Source organism: Scardinius erythrophthalmus, assembly GCF_964197995.2.
Source record: "Scardinius erythrophthalmus genome assembly, chromosome: 2".
Lineage (NCBI taxonomy): Eukaryota > Metazoa > Chordata > Actinopteri > Cypriniformes > Leuciscidae > Scardinius > Scardinius erythrophthalmus.
This window is the reverse complement of record NC_138222.1, coordinates 27,049,644-27,072,160: the sequence shown is the minus strand read 5'-3', so window position 1 is coordinate 27,072,160 and position 22,517 is coordinate 27,049,644. Positions and strand designations below refer to the sequence as shown.

At 36.8% G+C, this 22,517-nt stretch overlaps 1 protein-coding gene across 1 annotated transcript in view; it reads left to right on the top strand.

The window, feature by feature from the left end:
* Positions 1-22,517, top strand: part of col4a6 (collagen, type IV, alpha 6) — a gene marked incomplete at its 5' end in the record, with an annotated part of 129,212 nt that overhangs the window by 61,560 nt on the left and 45,135 nt on the right. The window contains 2 exons of the mRNA XM_081389509.1: positions 21,685-21,819; positions 22,427-22,471. Coding sequence (XP_081245635.1) covers positions 21,685-21,819; positions 22,427-22,471 — 180 coding nt within the window. The remainder of the gene's footprint in view (positions 1-21,684; positions 21,820-22,426; positions 22,472-22,517) is intronic.

Here is a 22,517-nt window from a genome sequence, read left to right as displayed (position 1 = left end):
AAACTTGCACTTTGAAACATGTTTTCAAAAGTTTGTTTTCAGTGTAAATGAGTGGCCAAAATGTATTAATTTTTTAACGTTTTTAGTTAAAAACTGTGTCCTGTAATTGGCCCCTCAGATGCCTTGTTCACACATAATTATGAAAGTCACAAAGTCACTGTACTGTTGGTAACAGCATGTAAACAATCTGATCATAAATTAGATGTGTTGCAGTAAGAAATAACATTTTGACAAGAAATAAGTTTAAAGTTAAACTTTTCAACATAGTTGGATCGCTGGACTCATCCACATCACATCACTCATGTGAAATGAATGACTTCTGTTCACTTTATCGCTGTGTTAGTTGTAGTTTCACTGCTCTTTTCATACTCATAGCTTGTCACTCTCATTTGTTTTTGAAGAAAGTCACTTGGCATTTTGCTAACACCTACATTATTGCTATAGCAACTAATGCTTAAACCAGATATCACACTGACTGAACAAACACATCACATTTTAGTGTTTGCAAAATAACTTTGTGGACAGTAGGGTTTAAAATTTTGACTTGAAGAAACAAATCAGAATTGAATGCATTGTCATTTTCACTATTAATGCTAAAAAGACATGCTGGCAAGAAGTTACACAGTGCAAGATAAGTTATTTGGCAAAGTACAAGCCTTTACAATGCTAGAATCAAGATCAGGAATGGAAATATTTATACCCCGTAGATGTAGATTTCAAAGCCACTTAAGGTTGCCAATCACAGAGATGTGAGGCAGTGTTCAGGAGTGAGGGAGATGAGTGTTTGCCAAGAAGACGACATGTCTCCAGAACGGTATGACTTTGGAGTTGATCCAAGCCACTGTTGAGTTTTGCTCCCTCACATCCAGTCAGTGTGCCATGACTGATAGCTGATTTTACTGATATATTTACTGCAAGGTCTTTCAAATGCATTCATTATGAATTTCACATAACAGGGCTCCAGGCTAACATTTGTGGGCAGCAGCACCGGAGCCACTAGTTCTACAGAAAGTGGTGCCAGCCCCTGATTTGGTAGCACTGGGGGGGCTGACAATAAAGCACTCGAGTTGAGATGCATTTAATAGATGCTCTAATAAGCCAATAAGCACTCCTCTGCAGCCACCTACTGATTACAATGGTAATTTAATGTATTTTTTGTTTTAAAACAAGTGTGCGTTTTTCTACATCTTGAAACTTTTATTTTTATAAATGGGGACAATATTTCAAGGATGAACAAATAATGCTTTGGTCATCACATTAAAAATAACATTTAAATATGATAATATTAGAGTTTGAAGGGCTGGAAAACAACGTGTGAAGTACTTATTGTGGTACCACAATACCATGGTTACAGTTAGTGTTAATACATTAAATCTGTGGTAAATGTAGCTGATTTTGGACTGAAAGCCTTCTTGTTTCTCCTGGTTTCCACGTCAGTGCTGCTTGATCTGATATCTCCCAGCAAGCAATAGCCATCATTTCACTGTCTAGGTTAACTATGGACCCGATTTAGTCCGGCTATGAGTAACCCACTTCTTGACAAAATAACCTTGAATTTGGTTACATGCCGTTTTTGCCAAAATAACTTGTGAGATGTATGATATTCCATCATGTAAGCAAAGTGAACTGTGATTACAAGGTGTTTGGTTTCATTTCTTCACTTATTTCATTTCTTTGTTATCTAATTGATGGCTATTCTATTCTTGGGCTATGGTTTAGACTTCTATTAAATTTTCAATGACAGCCCAAATTTTGCCTTGTTTTAGCCTAGACGTCTGGGCTGTGTTTGGGCGGCTGTTAGACGTCTTTTAAACGCAAAATTGCTTGCTGGCTGGGCTCTGGTTTATAACAGAAAACTCTTCACTAAATTTGAATGCTTCTCATTAGATCTCGCAGCAATGTTATTAATTCTGTGGTAAATTTAATGGCCTTCTTCACCGGATCTTCAAGTGCTGTGTAGTTACGGTGTCGCATGATCGAGATCGACCGGCGAGTAGCTTGCGCTGCGCTGACCTATTTTTGGTCCGAACTGATAAACGGTCTGTGAAGCACACAGATGCAAAAAATGCATCACAGTTTCTACAAAAGTACAACAGCACAGCTGTTGATAATAATAACATTGATAATAATAAGAAATATTGGAAGAAATAAGTGGAAAATCAGCATATTAGAATGATTTCGGAAGGATCATGTGACACTGACGACTGGAGTAATGATGCTGTAAATTCAGCTTTATCATCATCACAGATAAACTCACGTGAGCTGTTTTGCGTAATGCAGGTGACAGTAAAAAAGTTGTCATATTTGCCAAAATGGTCATATTTGCCAATAGCCTGGGAAAACCCAGACTACTTCCGGCGAATTTTAATTCTCTCTCCAGGATAGTCTGGAGAAGAGCCCATTCAAACTCATTTCTGTGCCGCCGAAATCGCGACACCAATCAGAAACGTTTGGGGAGGGATTTACATGATGACGACAGCGCAGCGACGCTGAAGGAGTTCTCACGCAGTGAAAAATACATTGCGGAGCAGAGAGGAGACTGACAACACGCTGGCAGACAGGACAGAGCAGGCTACTTTTCGGTTACGTTTGATATTAAACATATTGAACAAAGTCTCAGCTTTCAAATTTGGTAATTTTTTAAAAGAAATTTAAACAATAAATACCGTTTTGTTGCTCTTTAATGTGCCGTGACAGATCGCTGTAGAGCATCAGTTAAAGCTGTTCTTGTGAACCGATCATCTCTTCCTTCTAGTTAATTTATAGCCTCAAATAAACATGAACAAACATAAGAAGGAATGTTGTTTTAACCACGGAAAGGCGTCAGTACACTCCGTTTTTCAAGTTCAAATCCTCCTATGTTAATCTACTCTCCTGACTGCTTTGTCGGACAAAATGGCGGATGGCGAAGTATGATTGGTCAGATCACCTGTCAATCAAGCTACGTCGGTTGGTGACGCCCCTTTGGAAATGATTTGTCTACATAGCTTCTCCAGACCCTACACTCAGTTTCAACTGAGAAGGGTCTGGTTTTAACCAGGCTAATTTGCCAAAGTACCAATCCGAAAAAAAAGAGAAAAAAAAAACCTGTAGTGCACCTTTAACAGTTTTTTTTTTTTATTCACCATACAGTGGCATTTGCCTTTTTATTCTTGAATAAAATTTTATCCCCCCCCCCCCCTCCTTTATTTTTTTTCTGTTGAGAGTTCAGAGTAAACAGTTGCCACACAAAGACACAGACTAACAAGCACACACAGAGAATGCTTGTGGGTCATACCGCATCCATTCCATCTTCCCTGAAGTATGCCAATATGTGGCATGCAAGACGGAACTGCTCTTAAGGTCAGGTTTATTGTTAATTGTGTTCCATTCACACCTACAAGATGAGAGATGTATTTTATGAGCATGAGCTCACACATGCCAGTCATTGCCACCTGCATGTTTTCCATGTACTATTACATGACGGCGATAAGACATTATATTTAAAATCAGTGGTTGTTTTGCTTTTTTTAACATCCTTTCCTGACATAAACATTGACATGTGCATACAACATGATTTATTTGCATATAAGTGATGCAGGGTTGTCCACAGGCATGAGTAGCAAAAAAATAACCATAAAAGAAAGAACAGGATGTTTCAACTCGCTTAAAGGCATAGTTCAATTTGAAATTAAATTTTGGTATGTTGTAGCTTACCTCAAGGGCATCCAAGATGTAGGTGTCTTTGTTTCCGCAGTAGTTTCAATTTTGACATTTTTAGGTCAAACCATTCTTGTCTGTCAGTCATATAATGCAGGTCTATGGTCACGGTCTCAAAGAGCATGCACAGAGTCCAAATTAAACAATTCCCCATCGTAAGTACACATTGATGGCCTAAGACACGAAACGAGCGGTTTGTGTGAGAAAACGAACAGTATTTATATCGATTTTACCTCTTGTACACAACCATGTTCTGGCTTAGTCTGCGCAAGCGCCGGAAGTGATCTCTCGTGCGCTTGCGCAGACTAAAGCCTTGTTAATACTTTCGCCTGGCTCCGCAGCGAACACGTCACACACCAGGATGCACGCGCGCCCTCAGATCACTTGGACGTGGTTGTGTACAAGAGGTAAAAACGATATAAATACTGTTCGTTTTCTCACACAAACCGCTCGTTTCGTGTCTTAGGCCATCAATGTGTACTTACGATGGGGAATTGTTTAATTTGGACTCTGTGCATGCTCTTTGAGACAGTGACCATAGACCTGCATTATATGACTGACAGACAAGAACAGTTTGACCTAAAAATGTCAAAATTGAAACTACTGCGGAAACAAAGACACCTACATCTTGGATGCCCTTGAGGTAAGCTAAAACATACCAAAATTTAATTTGAAAGTGAACTATCCCTTTAAGTCTGTTAGTTTAATTTCAGTGATAAGTGTGGAGGAAGATACTGTAGTTATTGGAAGAACAGACTCATAGCATTCTTTGTTCTGACCTTGAGTCATCATTTAGCAATACACTCAGGGCAACACACGTTGTTTAACATCAGTCTACCCGTGACAGAGACCTCGTGACCCAGGCCTTTCTCTGTCTATGTCCGAACCCTTGCAACTCAATGCACCCAGCCCTGACTCAAAGTGGGCACAGTGTCAAGTTTGAATTGAGCTGCAGTCAGTGTCCAGGGCAGAAAAAAAATAGATGTGGTTGTTTAGCTGCCATTACCTTTGATTCCAGTAATCCATTGACACAAAAGACATGGCCAGAGTGGTTAAACCATCTTTGAGCCTGACTTCACCACCACCAATAGAGCTCTGGCCCCCAAAATAAACAGGAGCCAATGTGATGCGATGCAAAGTGAGTGAGCTCTGAAAAGTGCAGTCAGCCGTACTGGGAATGTCTGCTTCAGAGGAGGATAAAATAAAAACACAGAGAGAAAGGGAAAGTTTACCAGTTAACCATATATTTATTTGCACCATCATTAAGGGGAAAAACATGCAAAATAATGTTAAGCTTTAGTTTAAATCATCAATATGATATAGCATTCAGAGTTGAAGGGATTGAGGGACAAAGAAATAGCACAGCATTTACTTGACTTGCCTTAAATACACATACATTAGGACTTATTCTTTATGTTTTTGCAAAGAATCTGAAATTGAATACATAGAAACTTCCATACCTGCAAGGTGAAACCCTATGCAAACCTAGTGGAAAGGTATGTGAAAGAACCATAAGAAAAAGCTAACCAGTGTAGCACATTGCTGCATGTAACCATATATCATGTCACATGTATTAAATGTTTTGTTTAGTTTTGTTTTCTAAGCCACTACAGATGGTTATATATATAAATATATATATATATATATATATATATATATTTATATACTGTATATATATGTATATGTATATAGATACACAGTATATACTGTGCACATGATATAAATGGTTAAATGGCACTGTAAATTATATAAATAAACCTTTTAAAAGTTTGCATTTATTTGATCAAAACAGTACATTTTGTAAAATGGTATTACAATTTAAATGAACTGTTTTGTTTTAATATATTTTCAATTTTATTTTATTCCTGTGATGGCAAAGCTGAAATTTCAGCATCATTACTTCAGTCTTCAGTGTCACATGATCCTTCAGAAATCATTCTAATATGATGATTTGATGTTCAAGAAACATTTCTTATTATTTCTTATTTCTTATTATCAATGTTGAAAACAGTTGTGCTTTTGTGGAAACCATGGTAAAAAAAGATTCAGGATTCTTTGATGAATAGAACGTTCAAAGAACAGCATTTATTTGAAATAGATTTATTTTTTATTTTTTTTATTTTTTGTAACAATGAACAAGTCTTTTCTGTCACTTTTGATCAATTGAATGCATTCTTCTTAAAAAGAAACAATCTTACAACTGCCAAACTTTTGAATGGTTGTGTGTATATTATTCTGTATGAATTACTGAGTTGCGATCTGTGGACACGTGGTAGTGAGGGGAAATGTAGTGTCAAAAATTTGATTTAAAAAAAAAGAAAATCAAATGAAATTGTACCTTGTTGTTTAGAACATTCTAGTGATCATACCTGATTGAGTGGACATGTTGCTGTTTTAAAAACTAATTGCAATTGGGCTTGTTTTGTCTCATGTCTCAAGAATCAGTGAGGCTTCATAAAAAGTGTTACCTCCACAGTTCTCAGACAAATACGTCAAAGGAATACACCTGCCTACATGAGGCCATTCCTCAAGCATCTGTTTCCAGCTGTCTCAGAAGCCTCCCGAAAGACAAACATCAGCCATGATGAGCCATCTTAGAGCGTTCTTCTTTGGTCAGCCACCCAACAAAAACAGGCGCCCATACTGGTCTCATTTGCACCAATAACATCCTCTTCCAGACAGGTCAGAGGTTGTAGGATGCTGACATAATGGTTGAGTTAAGGGCAGCCAAAGAAAAGCAACACTGGCTTTCATGTGTGCAGAGCATGTGTGACCACTTTAGCCATCCTTACTCAGTCTGTCCACTCTTAGAACATCCCCAGCCTTGATTTACTCTCGGTTAGATTTATAAAAAGACACATTGTCTGAATACAGTGGTGGTGAATAGTGAGTATGTAATGTAATGCACAATATGAAACTATGTGCACAATATATCCTATGTGTAGTTTTCTAGAAAAGGGGTAAGATTATGTTCCTTAAAGGGATAGTTCACCCAAAATTCTGTCCTTGTTTACTCACCCTCATGTTGTTTAATCTATCTTTGAAACATAAAAGATAATGAAACCTGAGAGATTTCTCTCCCTCCATTGAAAGGTCATTTACCCAAATCTCCACCAAAATGAGTGTTTCTCTTCAAAAACCTCAGTTTAAATCACTCAATTATGAATTACTTTTACATACTCTTTCTCACTTTTAGAAGCATCAACATTTTGGTGGAATGGGTAGAAAGGTTGCATTTTAAAGATGAGTGAAAGTCTTACGTCATAATTTACCCACCCGCCTCATGTCATTCCAAACTAATAATTTTCATTTGTGGGACGAACCTTTAAAGTTAACAGCTGTACATTCTAAGTTTTACAGCATATAGGGGGGGGGGGGGGGAATCACATAAAATACGCAGATGTGCTGTTTTATCACCCTTTGTTATCTGTTTCAAGCCAGACCGTTATCTTTTATCTGTTGTTATCACACAAACACAATCCAAACAAATGTGAGTCGTGTGTTTTGGCTACAGATAATTTATCCAAACATCTTGACTAGAGAGAGACATGCTTGAGGGGGAAAAAAACCCATAGCTGCTTCCTGCATCCCCAGCTAGCAATTTTGCATTTAAAAGACATTTAACAGCCGTCCATACGCAGCCCTGACGTCTAGGCTAAAACCAAGCAAATTTTGCGCATTCATTGAAAATTTTACCAAGAATAGACACACAGGCTACTCATAGAACATGTCAAAGAAATGAAACCAGACACCTTGTAATCACTGTTGTCTTTGCTTACATGATGGAATATCATACATCTTGCAAGTTATTTTGACAAAAAACATACATGTAAACAAATTTAAGGTTATTTTGGCTAGAAGTGGTTTACTCATTGCCGGACTATCGGGTCTAGTTAACCTAGATGGTGAAATGACGGCTACTGCTTGCTGGGTCAGTTAGTGGAATTACATGTGCAGCCAGTTACAATCATACTTCTCACATAGTTGTATGTCACCTCTGTCTTGCACACAATGCAGAGGCCAACTGGAGTCTAAATAACACACGTGGTGGACAAAACTAGTATGGACTTGTGTGATTTCAGTTGGACTAACTCAGCTAACAGGGGGTCTCATTAATTGCGAGGATTATTTCGTACTTGTATGTACAGGAGAACTTCTCAAAAAAAATATCCGCCTAATTCACAACACGTTCGTAAGCACATACATTTCTCGCCAAACCCTCGAGCAATGCCAAGTGTGCCATTCTCACCAGTTCTCACAATAAACACCTTTTATACAGATCCAGATTACAGAGCTCTCATTGTCCAGCTATATATACGAGTACATCTGCGTTATTCAGATTATATAATGCAGCTTTTCTTACTCTTTAACTATAGATGATGGAATGAATTTAAGATTAAATTGTATTATTTAGTAATTTTATTATATAATTGTATATGGATTATACAGTATAATACAATTAATGCAACATACTTCAATATAATTATAGTCGTGTTAGGATGAAATATAACTTCTTAATATGATTAAGAGCCGTACAAAGTAAGTGCTTTTTGCGTACGTGTGGTTTTAGTTGTTCCTATATTTTATTACGAAATATTTGGTGAATGGTGATTTGTGCTTAAAATCGTTTGTACGCACATTTCACGCACAAATTTGTGCGTACGCATGCTTAGTGAATGAAACCCAGGGAACGGTCTCAGAACTTTGGTTAACATTCATTAACATAACGTTCTTCCAGTGACGTTAATAAAATGATCATTAAGAGTTAAATCTGGTCTTTAATAAGGTTCTCAAAATGTTAGCACAAAAACATTATTTATACATGGTTCATGGTACGTTTGTTTCAAAACATTTTTAGTTGGACATTTTTTGAAATGTTACTACTTGTTTCAGGATGTTCCCAAATGTAACATTCCCAAAATTATATATATATATATATAAAGAGAGAGATTCTGAGAACATTTTCATAGTAATTCCATAACTAAATGGGAACGTTAGCAAAACTTTCTTAGAACATATTTTTGTTTTCTGGGAAATCATTTACATGATGAATTATTGCTTTAGTCTGACTGAAATCTAACATTTAAAGTGTATGTAAATACATAGTACGCACTTACTATGAACAGCCAGGTGTCGTGTTGATCCAGAAGTGTAAACAATCCTTACTTGTTTAGACTAACCAAGTGTACTCTCGTAGATTAGGTTAACAAGACTGATAATGTCACGTTTAGATGTAAATTATTTAGACTTCCTATATGTTTGCGTTCTGTATCCTTGTCTCTGCTGTTATTCTAAGGCACAATAAATAAATAAAAAATCATTCATAATGAGATTAAAGGAGGTGAGAGGTAATTTTCACAAAGACCCCAACATGACTTTTGGCTTTTGTAACTTTTGACCCTTGGTGTGATGTCTTGACCTAACAGGTTAAAGTTGTTAGAAAATGTCTTGGTTATTAACCACACTTTCTTTGTATGAAACTTCAGCAGTGTGTTTGGAAATAAGACTGTCCCCTACTGGGGATCAGATGTAAGTACCAGTGCAAAAATTTATGTTTATAAAACATACATGGTTGAACACATCACAGATTATATGTAACTAATAATAATATGACTACATCTGTACATAAGATATAATCATGACATCCTGATGTCAGATGTATAATCTGATATGAGGTTACAGCAATGCAATTTTTTTACCTATATGCTGGTAGATTGCAAAACACTGTTTAGTGCATGCATAGTGCTCTCTCTCCAACTATCTTTTTAATCATTTTTATTCTTTGCCTCCAGCATTGTTATTGCGTACACATAGTTTATGGAATTTTTATGCTTAAATGTCTTTGTCATGGATCTATTTTGTATGGAAAATGTATTGCCAAAAATGTTTGATTTGATTGAAAATTGTCATAAGCTTTTGCTGACAGCCTTATCATGTTTGTTTTTCTTGTGTGCAGCTTTATTTAATAATTTCTGATTCTAATATCAATTTATTAGCCAAAATATTAAATGAAAAAAGTGAGACCTCTAAATAGCCATTGTCACATCTGTTATTTTATTTATTTTTTCCAAAAGATTTTTTTTTTTACACCCCACAGTAACAGATTAAATTTGAAATATAAGTTCCATGGTCTTTTAGCTGAATGGCAAACTTCTCCATTATACCCAGCTAACAAAAATATGTTCTTAGAATGTTTTGTATTAAGTTATGAAAACATTATTTAAAAAAAACTGGATGTTTTGAACTTTCAGGAAATTTTCGATATGATTTTCTTAGTACATGAAAAATTGACGTTTTGAAGGTTTAAAAAACATTCAGAAGTATAACGTTTTCATAATTTAATGGGAATGTTAGCAAAACAATCTAAGAACATTTTTCCATGAACAATATATAAATAACGTTTTTGTGTTAGCGTTTTGATAACTTTTTTTAAAGACCAGTTAACTTTGAAAGTGTTCCCTGTGAGCTGGGAATCTGCTAAATGTGACTATAAGGCATGAAGATTTTAAGATATTATAAACATTATAACATCATCATTTTCTGTAAAGCTGCTTTGAAACAATGTGTATTGTAAAAGCACTGTACAAAAAAAATTACTTATAGACTTATAGAACAAATAACACTGTAAGGACGTTTCATTAAAATTGCTCTCACAACGTTTTATGCAACATTCCAAAAACATTCAGAAAATATTAACAACATCATAAAGTCGTTGTTCTAAGAACGTTTCTCTCAATGTTATGAGAATGTTCTTCAAGTAAAACTAACATTGTAAGGACGTTCCATGTACGTTGTTCTCACAGCTTTTTCTCTCTTCATTACGAGAACATTTTATGATAACATTATAAAAACATTCAGCAAATAAAATAACAGTACAAGGACGTTCTGAGAATGTTATTCTGAGAATGTTTTCTCTCAATATTACGATAACGTATAGTAACATTATAAGAACGTTCCATAAACATTATATGAACATTTTGTCTTAACATTTACATAACTTTTAAAGAACTTAAGTGGAAGTTATGGGGATGTTCCCTGTTATATGCATACAGTATACAGTATGTTTATACAGACATATACAATCTCATCCAATCAGGCACAGTCTTGTTTACAGTCTGCTGCAAAATTAGTTGATAGAGAAGCAAAGCAGGTAAATGTTCCAAGAAAGTCTATGAAAGCTTTAATATTGAATGATGAAGGTCTCAGACAAAATCATTAAATTGTTAAATGCCAAACAGTTTATACATTTTGCACGCACACTTAAACACACTGTGACTCATTCATTTATCACATTAGCATGCCTGCAGGGTTAAGTTTTGAACAAGAGAAAGACTGCTGAGTCAGTGTGTGTGTGTTTTCTCTGGTGTCTGCCTGGCACTGCTGCTTCTTTCGCTTCTGCATGCGGGGTGGTGCACTCCGAGAAATTTGGTTATCAAGGCTGAATCACTCAGTCCGCACCCTACCCCTTTCTGATGTGTTTCCTAAAGCTGCTTCCATCACCGCTCCCGATGAACACATGGCGCGACAGGTAAAATCAGGCCTGAGCCTCGCTGCCCACGAACAATAGTTCCTACCAAATCCTCAGAGCCAACAGGACTGAGCCGGGGGAATCTGTTGGCTCATGGATTCTGTTGGACGTTCCGACAGGAAGTGAGGTGCTTGCTCACTAGCCAGGCGAGTAAGACTGGTTGGCTTAAAAAGGCAGAATGAGTTCTATTGTGTCCATTGTGAGGAGGCAGATTTGTGCCACAAACGAAGCAGTCTAGTGCGCGCTAATGTGGTTGGAAGTCACTTTTTCCATCTTCGTGTTGTTAATATCGACGTTTACAAGTTGAAATATGAAGCAGAGTGTGAAGGAGACAGATGAGAGCAGATCACGGTCTCGTAATGGCTTGTGGGAATGGAGAATAATGCTATAGTGGTTTTTACAGGGTGTCCGCGGGGTTGTAAAAAGTATTAAAAGGTAGTAAATGAAATTAGCCAAAATTGAGGCCATTAAAAAGTAATAAAGCCAGGTCATCTGTCAAGGTATTCATTTTCGAACCCCCATCCAACTAGGCCTATGAGTTTCAATTTGTGTTAAGTGCAGGCCTTTCTTCTAAAATTCGCGTGGATTTATTTATATGTTGCGAGCGATATCATGTGACGTGGTTTTCGTTCAAGCGCGCGGCTGGGGGTACCCGGCTTGCTTGCTGCCAAACCTGTTCGCGAGTTCGCTTCTATTTCAGTTATTTAAGAGACATCGGGGTTTTTACTGCATTGATTTTTTTTTGGCGGCCGCCAAAGCCTTATTTGATCGGTGAGTAGCTTAAATGTAGATGACTGCTGCGCTCGTGACAGGGTGCATGACATGTTAACTGAAAGAACGAGCAGAGAGAAAGAGCCCCGGTGGCGCGCGCGCACTCTCTCCACTCTTGCTGTCTCTCCCTCGCGCATATTAATCAAAAAATCTATTGACACGATGGTAAAAGGTCGGAAGACCGAAGTTTCACGTGGCGCATTCGGATATTTATTTAATTGAATTACCGCTGGGTGTGTGAATTGTGCTAAAATACATTGCCTTATCTTCTCTGAAAAGCGTTCCGCCCATTCAGCTGCCATAACGTTAAACCACACTTTCAATAAACAAACAAAAAAAAACTATCCAGTGATGAAATGTTTTCTGTGTTTGACACAAATCTTGTGCGATGTCCTAAACTGCCGGGATAATCACACAACACGTAGATGTCCGCTTATGACACATTGCATAATTCGCGAACTAATTACTCCTTTGAACCGATTCACTTTAATGAATGGTTAAAACTGATCTGTCCGACACTGAACTCACGAGACGTCTGAATCGGTGTGTAACAGATCGGTAACAATTTACAATATGGTTCCATTTATTAAACTCAAGTCAACTACATTAATTAACATTAACTATTAATAAACTGCACTTCTACAGCATTAATTAATCTTTCTTAATGATAATTTCACCATTTAGAAGCCTAGCCTACATTATTGAAATCAAAAGTTGTATTTGTTAACATTAGTTAATGTACTGTTAAGTAACATGAACAAACAATTCATGTATGTAAACTACATAGTGAATGAATGAATGAATGAAATTTTATTATTGTGTCATGCGTATGATTACGCCCAGCCCATATGGACTTACAAGACACCAACATTAATAAGTATAAGTAAGAGGATTAATATACAAGATAAATGTACAAAATGTACAAAATAGACAGATCCAAAGTACATAGTATACATTGCTCCCCAGATAATAGTAATAGAATTAATAATAATAATAGTACATATGTATTCAAATACATGCATGTATGTAATCATACATACATGTATTCTCATTTATTCACATAACCACCCATATAAGCCCATAAGCCTACACAGAACAAAATTAAATCTAATTAAATAAACTGGCTTGCCTTCTTTTCCAGGCCTTTGAAACAAAGTTTTTCAAACTTAAACACATCATAGTTAAACAAGCATAATAATTTTTGATCATCAGCATACCAAAATATTTCTGGAATTTGTCGTGTAACTTCCAGAAACAAAGATTCCCTTAGATCATTATAATGTCTACAATACAAAAGGAAATGAGATTCACTTTCTACCTCACCAAGATCACATAGCACACATAATCTATTTTCCTCTGGAGTATTTTTGAATCGACCAATCTCAATGGCTAAAGGCAAAATCCCACATCTTAGCTGTGCAACCAAAGATCTCTGGCTTCTAGGTAAATGAGATGTAACATATAATTCTGGACTAAAATTCTGTTTGATATGCATGTATGTTCTTAATTTTGGCTTTAATAAAACATTTTCAAACCATTTTTCTTCATATTCCATTAACAGCTTATATTTAAACGAATTGACATTACAACTTAAAGGGGTCATATAATGCCATTTTTGTACAAGCTAATATGATTCTTTAGGGTCTAAATTAAAAGTTTGTAATATACTTTAATTAAAAATTCTCATTAGTATTGTAAGAAAACACTAATTTTACCTGCTCAAAAACAGCTCTGTTTTCAGCACGCCGTTTCAGTGCATACAGCTTTAAATGATAATGAGCTTTGCTCACCCCGCCCCTCTGTTCTGTGCGTACACCAATTCTAACACAATAACCACGCGTTGTTCATTATAAACGTGGGATTATGAATTATATTGAGAACGTCGTACATAGAAAACATGCCGTAATGTACCCGGAGTGTAAACCTTAGATGCATTCATCATGAAGCGTGCAGCAAGGTTTGCAAATTTGCAAAGATTAATATAAATACTAATATAAAGGTTAATAAAACATTACACTCACATCTTCTGGAGGTTCAGCAGTAACACGTTGGTACCGATCCGTTTTTTCTCGTTTGTAACGCTGTCTGATGTGATTCACGCAAACAGGAAAGCACAGACGATCGTGGGGAATCCCCGTGAGGGAATCCCCGCGTCAATCCTTTGGGCATATCGCTTCAAAAACAAAACTCAGCCACTGCATCTTCAATGGCTCAGATTTAGGAACAGTCAAATGACTGCTGTGTTCCTTATTACACCGAAGAACAATCGCAGACGCCATTATGCTCATAGACAGCGCTCCAGTGAGGGTATCAACAATGACGCGCGGACTATGATTGACAGCTCGCTCATGAGCGAGGGCGGGTGTGTGTTGAAACGCTGCAGCTGTCAATCACAATCGTGGGAGGGGCGTCCGACCGTGTGACGTCACACGGTCGAACGGCTTGATTTCAGAGAGGTTCAAACATATAAGGAGATTAAAAAAAAAACACTGGATGGATTTTTATCATTTTATGATGGTTGTGTACAGGCACTGCCAACACACATTTCAGTACAATCAACTTGTAAAAGTGCATGTACCATTATATGACCCCTTTAAATTATTTCTGTAGATATACAACATATCCACCTCCTCAAAAATAGAATAAATCTCCTTTACCCATGGAGACCTATGAGCTTTACTCCAACTAAATACTCTCTTATTTACTCTATCCTCTGCCATTCTGATTAGTCGATTCCACAATCGTATCATTTCGCATTTTCTCTGTACAATTCCTGGTACCCAGCCCATATCTCCCTGAATTGCTAGGTTAGGAGCAAATTTATGAACCCCCAAAAAACATCGTATGGCTCTATTCTGTATAGTATCTACCGTTTTGGACTCTTTCAAGCCCCACACCCCTGCAGCATAACTTAATATAGGAGAAACACATGCATCATAAAGTCGAGTATATGTAGAATATCCAAGATCCTTACATACTTTTAGTTTATTGATAACTGATCCTAAGTATTTTCAGGTTATTTATATCATAATGTGTAGAAACATTACCAAAAAAAAAATAAAAAATCATTTAGTTTAGACTGGAGTGAGGTGAAACCAGAAAAAAAAGTGCAAAGCAAGTTATCTAATAGCTAATTTTTTATCTGGCAGCTAATTTTATTCAATTGTACAGTTTATGGTAGAAAATTAGACTATTAGTTAAAATAAACTTTTTAATGCTATACTTTTTTATTCTACTTTTTGATATTGATATGATTATAGACCAAAATAATTATTAGGTCTAGCAAAGAAGGATTTTATCTTACAAAGCTATGAAATCAAGTGGTAAAATCACAGCTTAAAAAAAAAGAGGCCAAGAAAGCATCGGCCACCAATCTCTATCTGTCTCTGTGTTGGTTTTTGAGTCCAGGGATGAAGTTGAGTTATAATCACCTCATTAAATTGTGATGAAGTGTTTTATTATTTTTGGAAAGATATTTCATTACTTTATACCGCTACAGTTGCATCTTGTCGTCCTGGTATTAAAAAATATTGTGAAGGTATTAAAAAGGGTAGCCTATTAAAAGGTATTAAATTCAACTTAAGTTGAATTTCTGTATTATACCCTGAAGAAGTTCCACTTGTCTAGTGCATTTCCTTTGGTGTTGGAATGCAGTTCAAATCATCATCAGAACGGTCGACTCACTGGTCGGCAGTGGTCGCACCACTTACCTTAAAGGGGCAGTAAGTAAGAATTACTCCCATCTAGTGGTGAATTTGTATTTTGCAATCAAACTAATTTTGCTCTCCAGCGCCTCGCGTTTTCAAATGCGCGTTGCATCTACGGTAAGCGATATGTACCAAAAAGCTTTGACAGGATGTCTTCTAATAGCACCTCGTCGAGTTTTCCTTCTGGTGAACTGGTTTGTTATTTCAAACAAACTACAACTTGACACAACGAACAAACGAATGTTACAGTTTTGAACAAACAAAACTTACAACCTTGTTTATAGGACCATCTCTACTTTACTCAATAGCTGCTATTCATCAAAGAGCCTGTTTAACTTTTAACTATGTTCTACTGTCTATATCAGTGTTTCCCAACCTTTTTTCAGTCAAGGCACCCTTTGAAATTAAAAAAAAATGTGTGGCACCCTACACTGTTGTCACGATACTACTTTGATACTATACTTTGAAATGTGCTGTTTTTTTTTTTTATTATTATTTTTGATGTGCACAAATAAATGACAGGTAGGCTACCATAAGATTTTCTTCTTCCTGTTCCTTTTTTTTTCTTCGTTCATGCATGTTACAAATGAATGAATGAATTAAACATTTTTAATTTTATATAATATATAATTTTGTTATAATTGCACAAGATAGCTTGTTTTTACTATATTTTATGTAGCCTAATAATTTCACAGTAAATCTCCAAATTAATGTAGAAACATCATAAAGACAGTATATTTCAAATAATTGTTTAATGGCATCTTTTTATGAATGAAGTGTTATTTGATTCTGATGTCACTGCTGCACTGTCACATGTGGATCCCACAAGCGTCCCATTTTCTCACAACTCTTAACGTTCATTTAAGACTTTATTTAACTAATTTAAGACTGCTCTCATGAGGATACTCAAAGCGAAAGCTCGAAAGAGAAGTCGAGTCTGGCGCGCGTCGTGTCAGCATCACAGGACAGCGCATTCTCTTTTGTATTTTCTCGCTTGCATGGTTAGAAGCATTTGCATGAAGAAGAACGTGATTATATAATGTAACGCTAGCCAAAGGATGACAGAAAAAAATGCTGCTTTAATTGCGTTAAATATTTTTAACGTGTTAAATTGAAAAATATTAATCGCACGCGTTGCGTTGACAGCAGCACAACCGATGTGTTTATGTGAATACGCGGCAAGACGGACGTTGTGACAATTCGTGTGTATTTGACTGTAAGCGCATCAATGAAAAATAGGCAGCTTTATGTGGACGCACCGGGAATGAGGCACGGGAATAAAATCACATGCAAGCGCAACCTCCGCAATTCAACGCCAAAAACTTATGATTTGCATTTGTATTATAAATTTGTGCGCATTATTTGTTGTTATTAGAGACTTCCGACGATCCGAGATTGATGGTAAAGATTTGTTTTTTTTTTACACAGTTTCCCGCTGGGAAAAAAAACAAAAAGCCTGTAATTAAGACCTTAACATTGACTTACCTGTCGAGAAGAAAGCAGGCAACTTCAGCGTCTCTTTTGAAAGCTTTCTCCTGCATTAGCTATCCCGACATTATAGCTAATAACCCTTGTTTTTGTAATCTCCGATCACGTTTCCTTTTACGGTCTTATTGTGGAGTTTTTCGACTAAGAGGACTCGTTATCCTTTGACTTAACCGTGCAGTGCAGCCTTTTAAACTTGCCGGGGCAGTGACAAAAGCGCCTCTCACTGCTCTGCTCCGTTTCTGCTGGTTTCAGTCACTTGACGCGGGCTCTGAACGAAAACGCGTTGTGGAAACGCGTTGGCCTAGTACTTTTTGTCCCTCTCTGCTATTATAGTTTTTCAAGATGGCGGAACTACATGGAAGCCTCCGTGGACCTACCCGTCCCATGTATATAAAGATAATAAATTCTTCGTTTACGAGGATAAGTCAGATCATTGGCAGAGGTATTTGGACACCATTGAGGACATATTTATGAATAAAAATATTGATTTTAGATAATAAAATACCTAAAAAGTTACTTATTGTCCCTTTAAATGAAACAACTAGATTTTTATGTTTTCTGAAGGGCAATGCCGAAGTCACCAATCCATTTCCATTCCTGTTCCTTGAGGGCTGGTTTTCTTCCTTGCCCCAGAGCTAATAGAGCTGCAGTGATGATGTATTTTGTAGGCCAGCCCGGAACACTGGTTCACCCTGGTTCCCTCGACAAAAACCCAATAGGATTTTTCCATTGGCTTCTGGATTATTGCAGGAAATAAGCTCTGTGACTAACAAAAGTTTATGATTTTTACACTTTTTGTTCATCATCATGATCTTCACATATTAACACAACATTTAATAATTTTGAAGCCTAAATACAATTGGCAGCCGTAAAAAGCTTACAATAGGCTGTAAACAAGACTCACAACTCTTTCAATCTTTGTTTACAAAACATTTTCCATGAAAGATCAAGTTATAATAGTTTGCAAGAGCATGATTATAGACACAATGAGGCTGTGAAAGCAGACTATAGTGTGTAGATGAGTTTTCCTGTTCGGTGTGATAATATTTAATGTCCCCGACAACCTTTGTATTCCCATTTAGCTCCTTGTGAGCAATCACCTTTTTCAAGACAAGCAAGCACTACAACAACAAAAAAGAGGGATGTATTTTATGATGTAGGATAAAATGTGAAAATATCTATCCAAAACCTATTAAAAACCTCATTGACTTCAGGACGATGGAGGTGCTAAAATGCTAACTCATTTCCGGGTTTTAGCCTACTAAAATACATCATCCCTGCAGCACTCTATTAAACACCTGCACCAGCTAATAAAGGTCTTCGGGATTACAAGCAACTTCTAAAGAGACAGTGACGCTACACTTTTCATTCCATTGACTTTCATTCATAGGTATGCGAATACATTTGTGTGCTCAGTTTAGCGCGACTGCAGCTTAAAGGGATAGTTCACCCAAAAATGAAAATTAGCCCATGATTTACTCACCCTCAAGTCATCCTAGGTGTATATGACCTTCTTGTCCTGGTTCTTCCTAGCTCTATAATGGTAGTGAATTGCCATAAAAGTGCATCTATCCATCATAAACAAACTACACACGGCTCCGGGGGGGTTAATAAAGGCCTTCTGAAGCGAAGCGATGAGTTTGTGTAAGAACAATATCCATATTTAAAACTTTATAAAGTAAAATAACTAGCTTCCGGCCAAACGAACATATGGATTGCACGTAAGTCTAAAGCGAAACTTATGCGCCGTACTGCTGATATTTACGCTACGCCATGACGCACTACGCTACTTCCGACGTCACAAGATGTGTAAGTTGCGCTTTGGGCGTAAGTAGACTGCGTATGGCCGTTTGTCCGGAAGCTAGAATTTTACTTTGTAACGTGTTAAATATGGATATTTTTCTTACACAAACTCATCGCTTCGCTTCAGAAGGCCTTTATTAACCCCGCGGAGCCGTGTGGAGTTCGTTTATGATGGATAGATGCACTTTTATGGACTTTAAAACCGAAACAGCAATTCACTGCCATTATAAATCTTGGCCTTTTTTAAATATCCAATTGTATTCATCTGAAAGCAGAATGTCATATACACCTAGGATGACTTGAGGGTGTGTTAATGATGGGATCATTTTTGGGTGAACTATCCCTTTAAACCGGGAGGTAAACACCCTCCAAGGAGCAGGATTGGACACACCTGTGCTAGGGTGTTGTGGATAGTTACCAGGGTATTACTGTATGGTTGTAAAGGTGTACTGAATGGTTATTAGCAAATTAATATGCAATTGCAAACGTGTTGGAGTGTTTTGGGTGGTAGCTAAATGCAACCAAAAGGGCAGATAAAAAAATTAACCAAGATTAATTTTGTGATTCCAAAAGTTTTAAAAACTGTATGGTCTTGAATAAAAGCAACATATATTGGGGGTTATTGATATGATTTGAGTTTATCTTTATTGTATGTTCTTTTTGAAATTTTAATTTAGATTAGAGTTTGATTAATTTAATATATTAATAATTAATTAATTTATATTATTTTAAATCATCCTGCACTACCCTCAGAACTTTGCTGTGGGCCCAACTACCTATTTGAGAAACATTGCTCTATATTTCCCAAGTCACTACAGTTAGTTCGTTTGCCTATGCTCCAATGTCTTCCGCTGAAAATATGTGAGCTTTACATAAACTCTTTTCAGCAGACGGATAGCATTCAATGATTGGCGAGAGACTCTATTATATTGCCCAACTGCACATAGATCTTGTTTAATTCTTGGTGGTCTCAAACCAAGACTGCTTGTCTGGTTTAGCCTCAGATAAAATGTTAAGCCTCTGATGGCTTATGTGGGCAAGAAGTGACACATTCCTTCCTTCCCCCTCCATCAATGTTTAGAGGAGTAGCTTGAAGGATAAAATGAAACCACATTAAAGTGTTTGAAAAGAAACTTTCTACAAAGCTAGTTGCTTTGAAACATTACACTTTCTATTATCTTGTTCTGTATTTTTCTACACTAATGCTCTATAATTCTCTCCTATGGTTTAAGTTCATTGAAAAAAAAAACACACACCCTGTAATGGCACATGCATGCATACAAGGATTGTGGGATTTTTGTGGCTGTTATCCTGTTAAGATGGCATATCCCAGATCTTGTTTTTTTTTTGTTTTTTTTTTTGTAATATTGTACCATGTGGTGAGTTGCGAAATCTTGATTCTCTCCAGCAACATAAAAAAAAAAAAAACCTGCTTCTCACACCAGCAGTTGCATTATATTTAGACATTGTGTTTTGAATTTAAGGTTTGTTTGAAGTGTTTGCTTTCAAGACATGCAATTTCCTGTGGCCATTTGACTACAAATTTATTGCTTAAGTATAATGCATTTTACACAGAAACATTTACACTCAACATTCTTCACAGATCTAACATTGCACTAGATTAATCATGCATTGTTGAATATTAAGAGATGCAGGTTAAGAAAATTTTGAGGATTGATGCATACAGTAAGTGAGCTCTCCTTTGTCCTCATCTTCCTTCATGCTATGAAATAACTAGTTTAACTAACAGAGTAAAATCTGGAAACATCAATTAAAGGACTTATGCTCAGCTGTTCAATCACCTAATGGGTCTCCAATATAGAGCTAGAATAATAGTAGGTTTTGTTTTTTGGCCTTTACGGGACTGGACAGTGTAGATGAGACAGGAAGGTAAAGGAGGTAGTGAGGACCAGAATCAGGATATGATACATGACGGAGACAATCCTGCAGGCTCTTTATATCATGTGAACTAACCACAGTGCCACAGCTCTAATGATCATTTTGAACTAACTCTTTAGATATAAATATCTTAGAAATTGCAGCTTTATTTGACCATATAGAGCAAGCACGGCCATGCATATGCTCATCTTCAGTTAAAGTCTTGTTTTATGTGTGAATACTTCAGAATGGGGGTCTGATCGAGTCTGCACACTTGGGATGTGTACCTGCAGTCACAGCTTGGCTCTTCTGTGGAAGCCCTGTGTGCTGCATTCAGATAAACGTACTCCTTTTCGACTTACTCATTTCTTACTTGCCCTTTTATAAGCAATGCCTTAAATACTTCTATCAATAAATATTATGTACTCTATGTAGAGAGACCAGCTGCATTGAGTTAAAATGCTGGATTGTGTCGCCACCTTTTGGTCAGCAGTGGTAATTACAAACAAGTCATTTTATTATATCTTGACATTTAAAATGTGTTTACTAAAACACACAATAATAAAATACTACTGATTATTTATAACTTTTCTCTGCCATAAAGTGCATGGTTAAAGTAACAACTTGATATAATTGTAGGTTTTTGGTTTATGTGTATTCCCTTATGCACAGATATAATGCTACATTTCAATGTATTCATCTAGCAGACACTTTTATCCAAAGTGACTTACAAATGATGAATACAACATAGCAATTCATTTTAAGGAGGCATCTGTATTTGTAACTACATCCATTTTTGTCTCCATCTAGGGGCGACCGGGGGAACTTGGACAAGTGGGCATCGGTGGTCCTGAGGGTTTCATTGGGGGCCCGGGGCCAGTTGGGCCCAAAGGAGAAAAGGGCCATGTAGGACGCAAAGGACCCTCTGGACTAAATGGAGATAAGGTCAGATTACTTTGGTATATGTAGGGGAATTATAATTTATAACAGATATCCTTTTCTGCTTTGCTAAAACACTTACTGGATATTAATTATCAATGTTTACATGGCGGTACAAAATAGATATCTTCTAACTTTACTCTGATTGGTTCAAGAAATCAAAAGATATGTTTTTGATTGGCTATGTTGCTTAACACTGCAAAAACACATTGTAAATAGAAGCCTTTGACACTCTCCAGAGCGCAAACACAGATACGCACTGGATCGCATGCCAAATGTTTCGCCAATATGTCATTATTACAGACAAAACTGATCCCAGACCAGTAGTTACGGGCAGCTTTTCCTTCTAAAAGCAATCAGAAGCTGCAGTAGACAGGGGAAGGCAAGCTTACACACCTAACACTTTGTTGCTTTTGTGCAATAGATGAACAACAATTTATTTGTTTTTAGATATTTTTTATCTTTAGATATTTCTATTTTGCGGGAGCCCTGCAAATAATTGTATTCTCCCCTAACCCGCACTCACCCATCAAATCTTGTCCCACGCTGCAATCGGCTGCCGAAGGAGTGCAGGTCTCAAAATGCCATTTTTTGTGTCTTTATTTTTTGACAGGGCCCAATGGGTGTTCCTGGGTTTTCTGGAAATGATGGTGTTCCCGTGAGTATACAGTTCTTGTCTACCATAATTTCACCTTTCTCTGAAA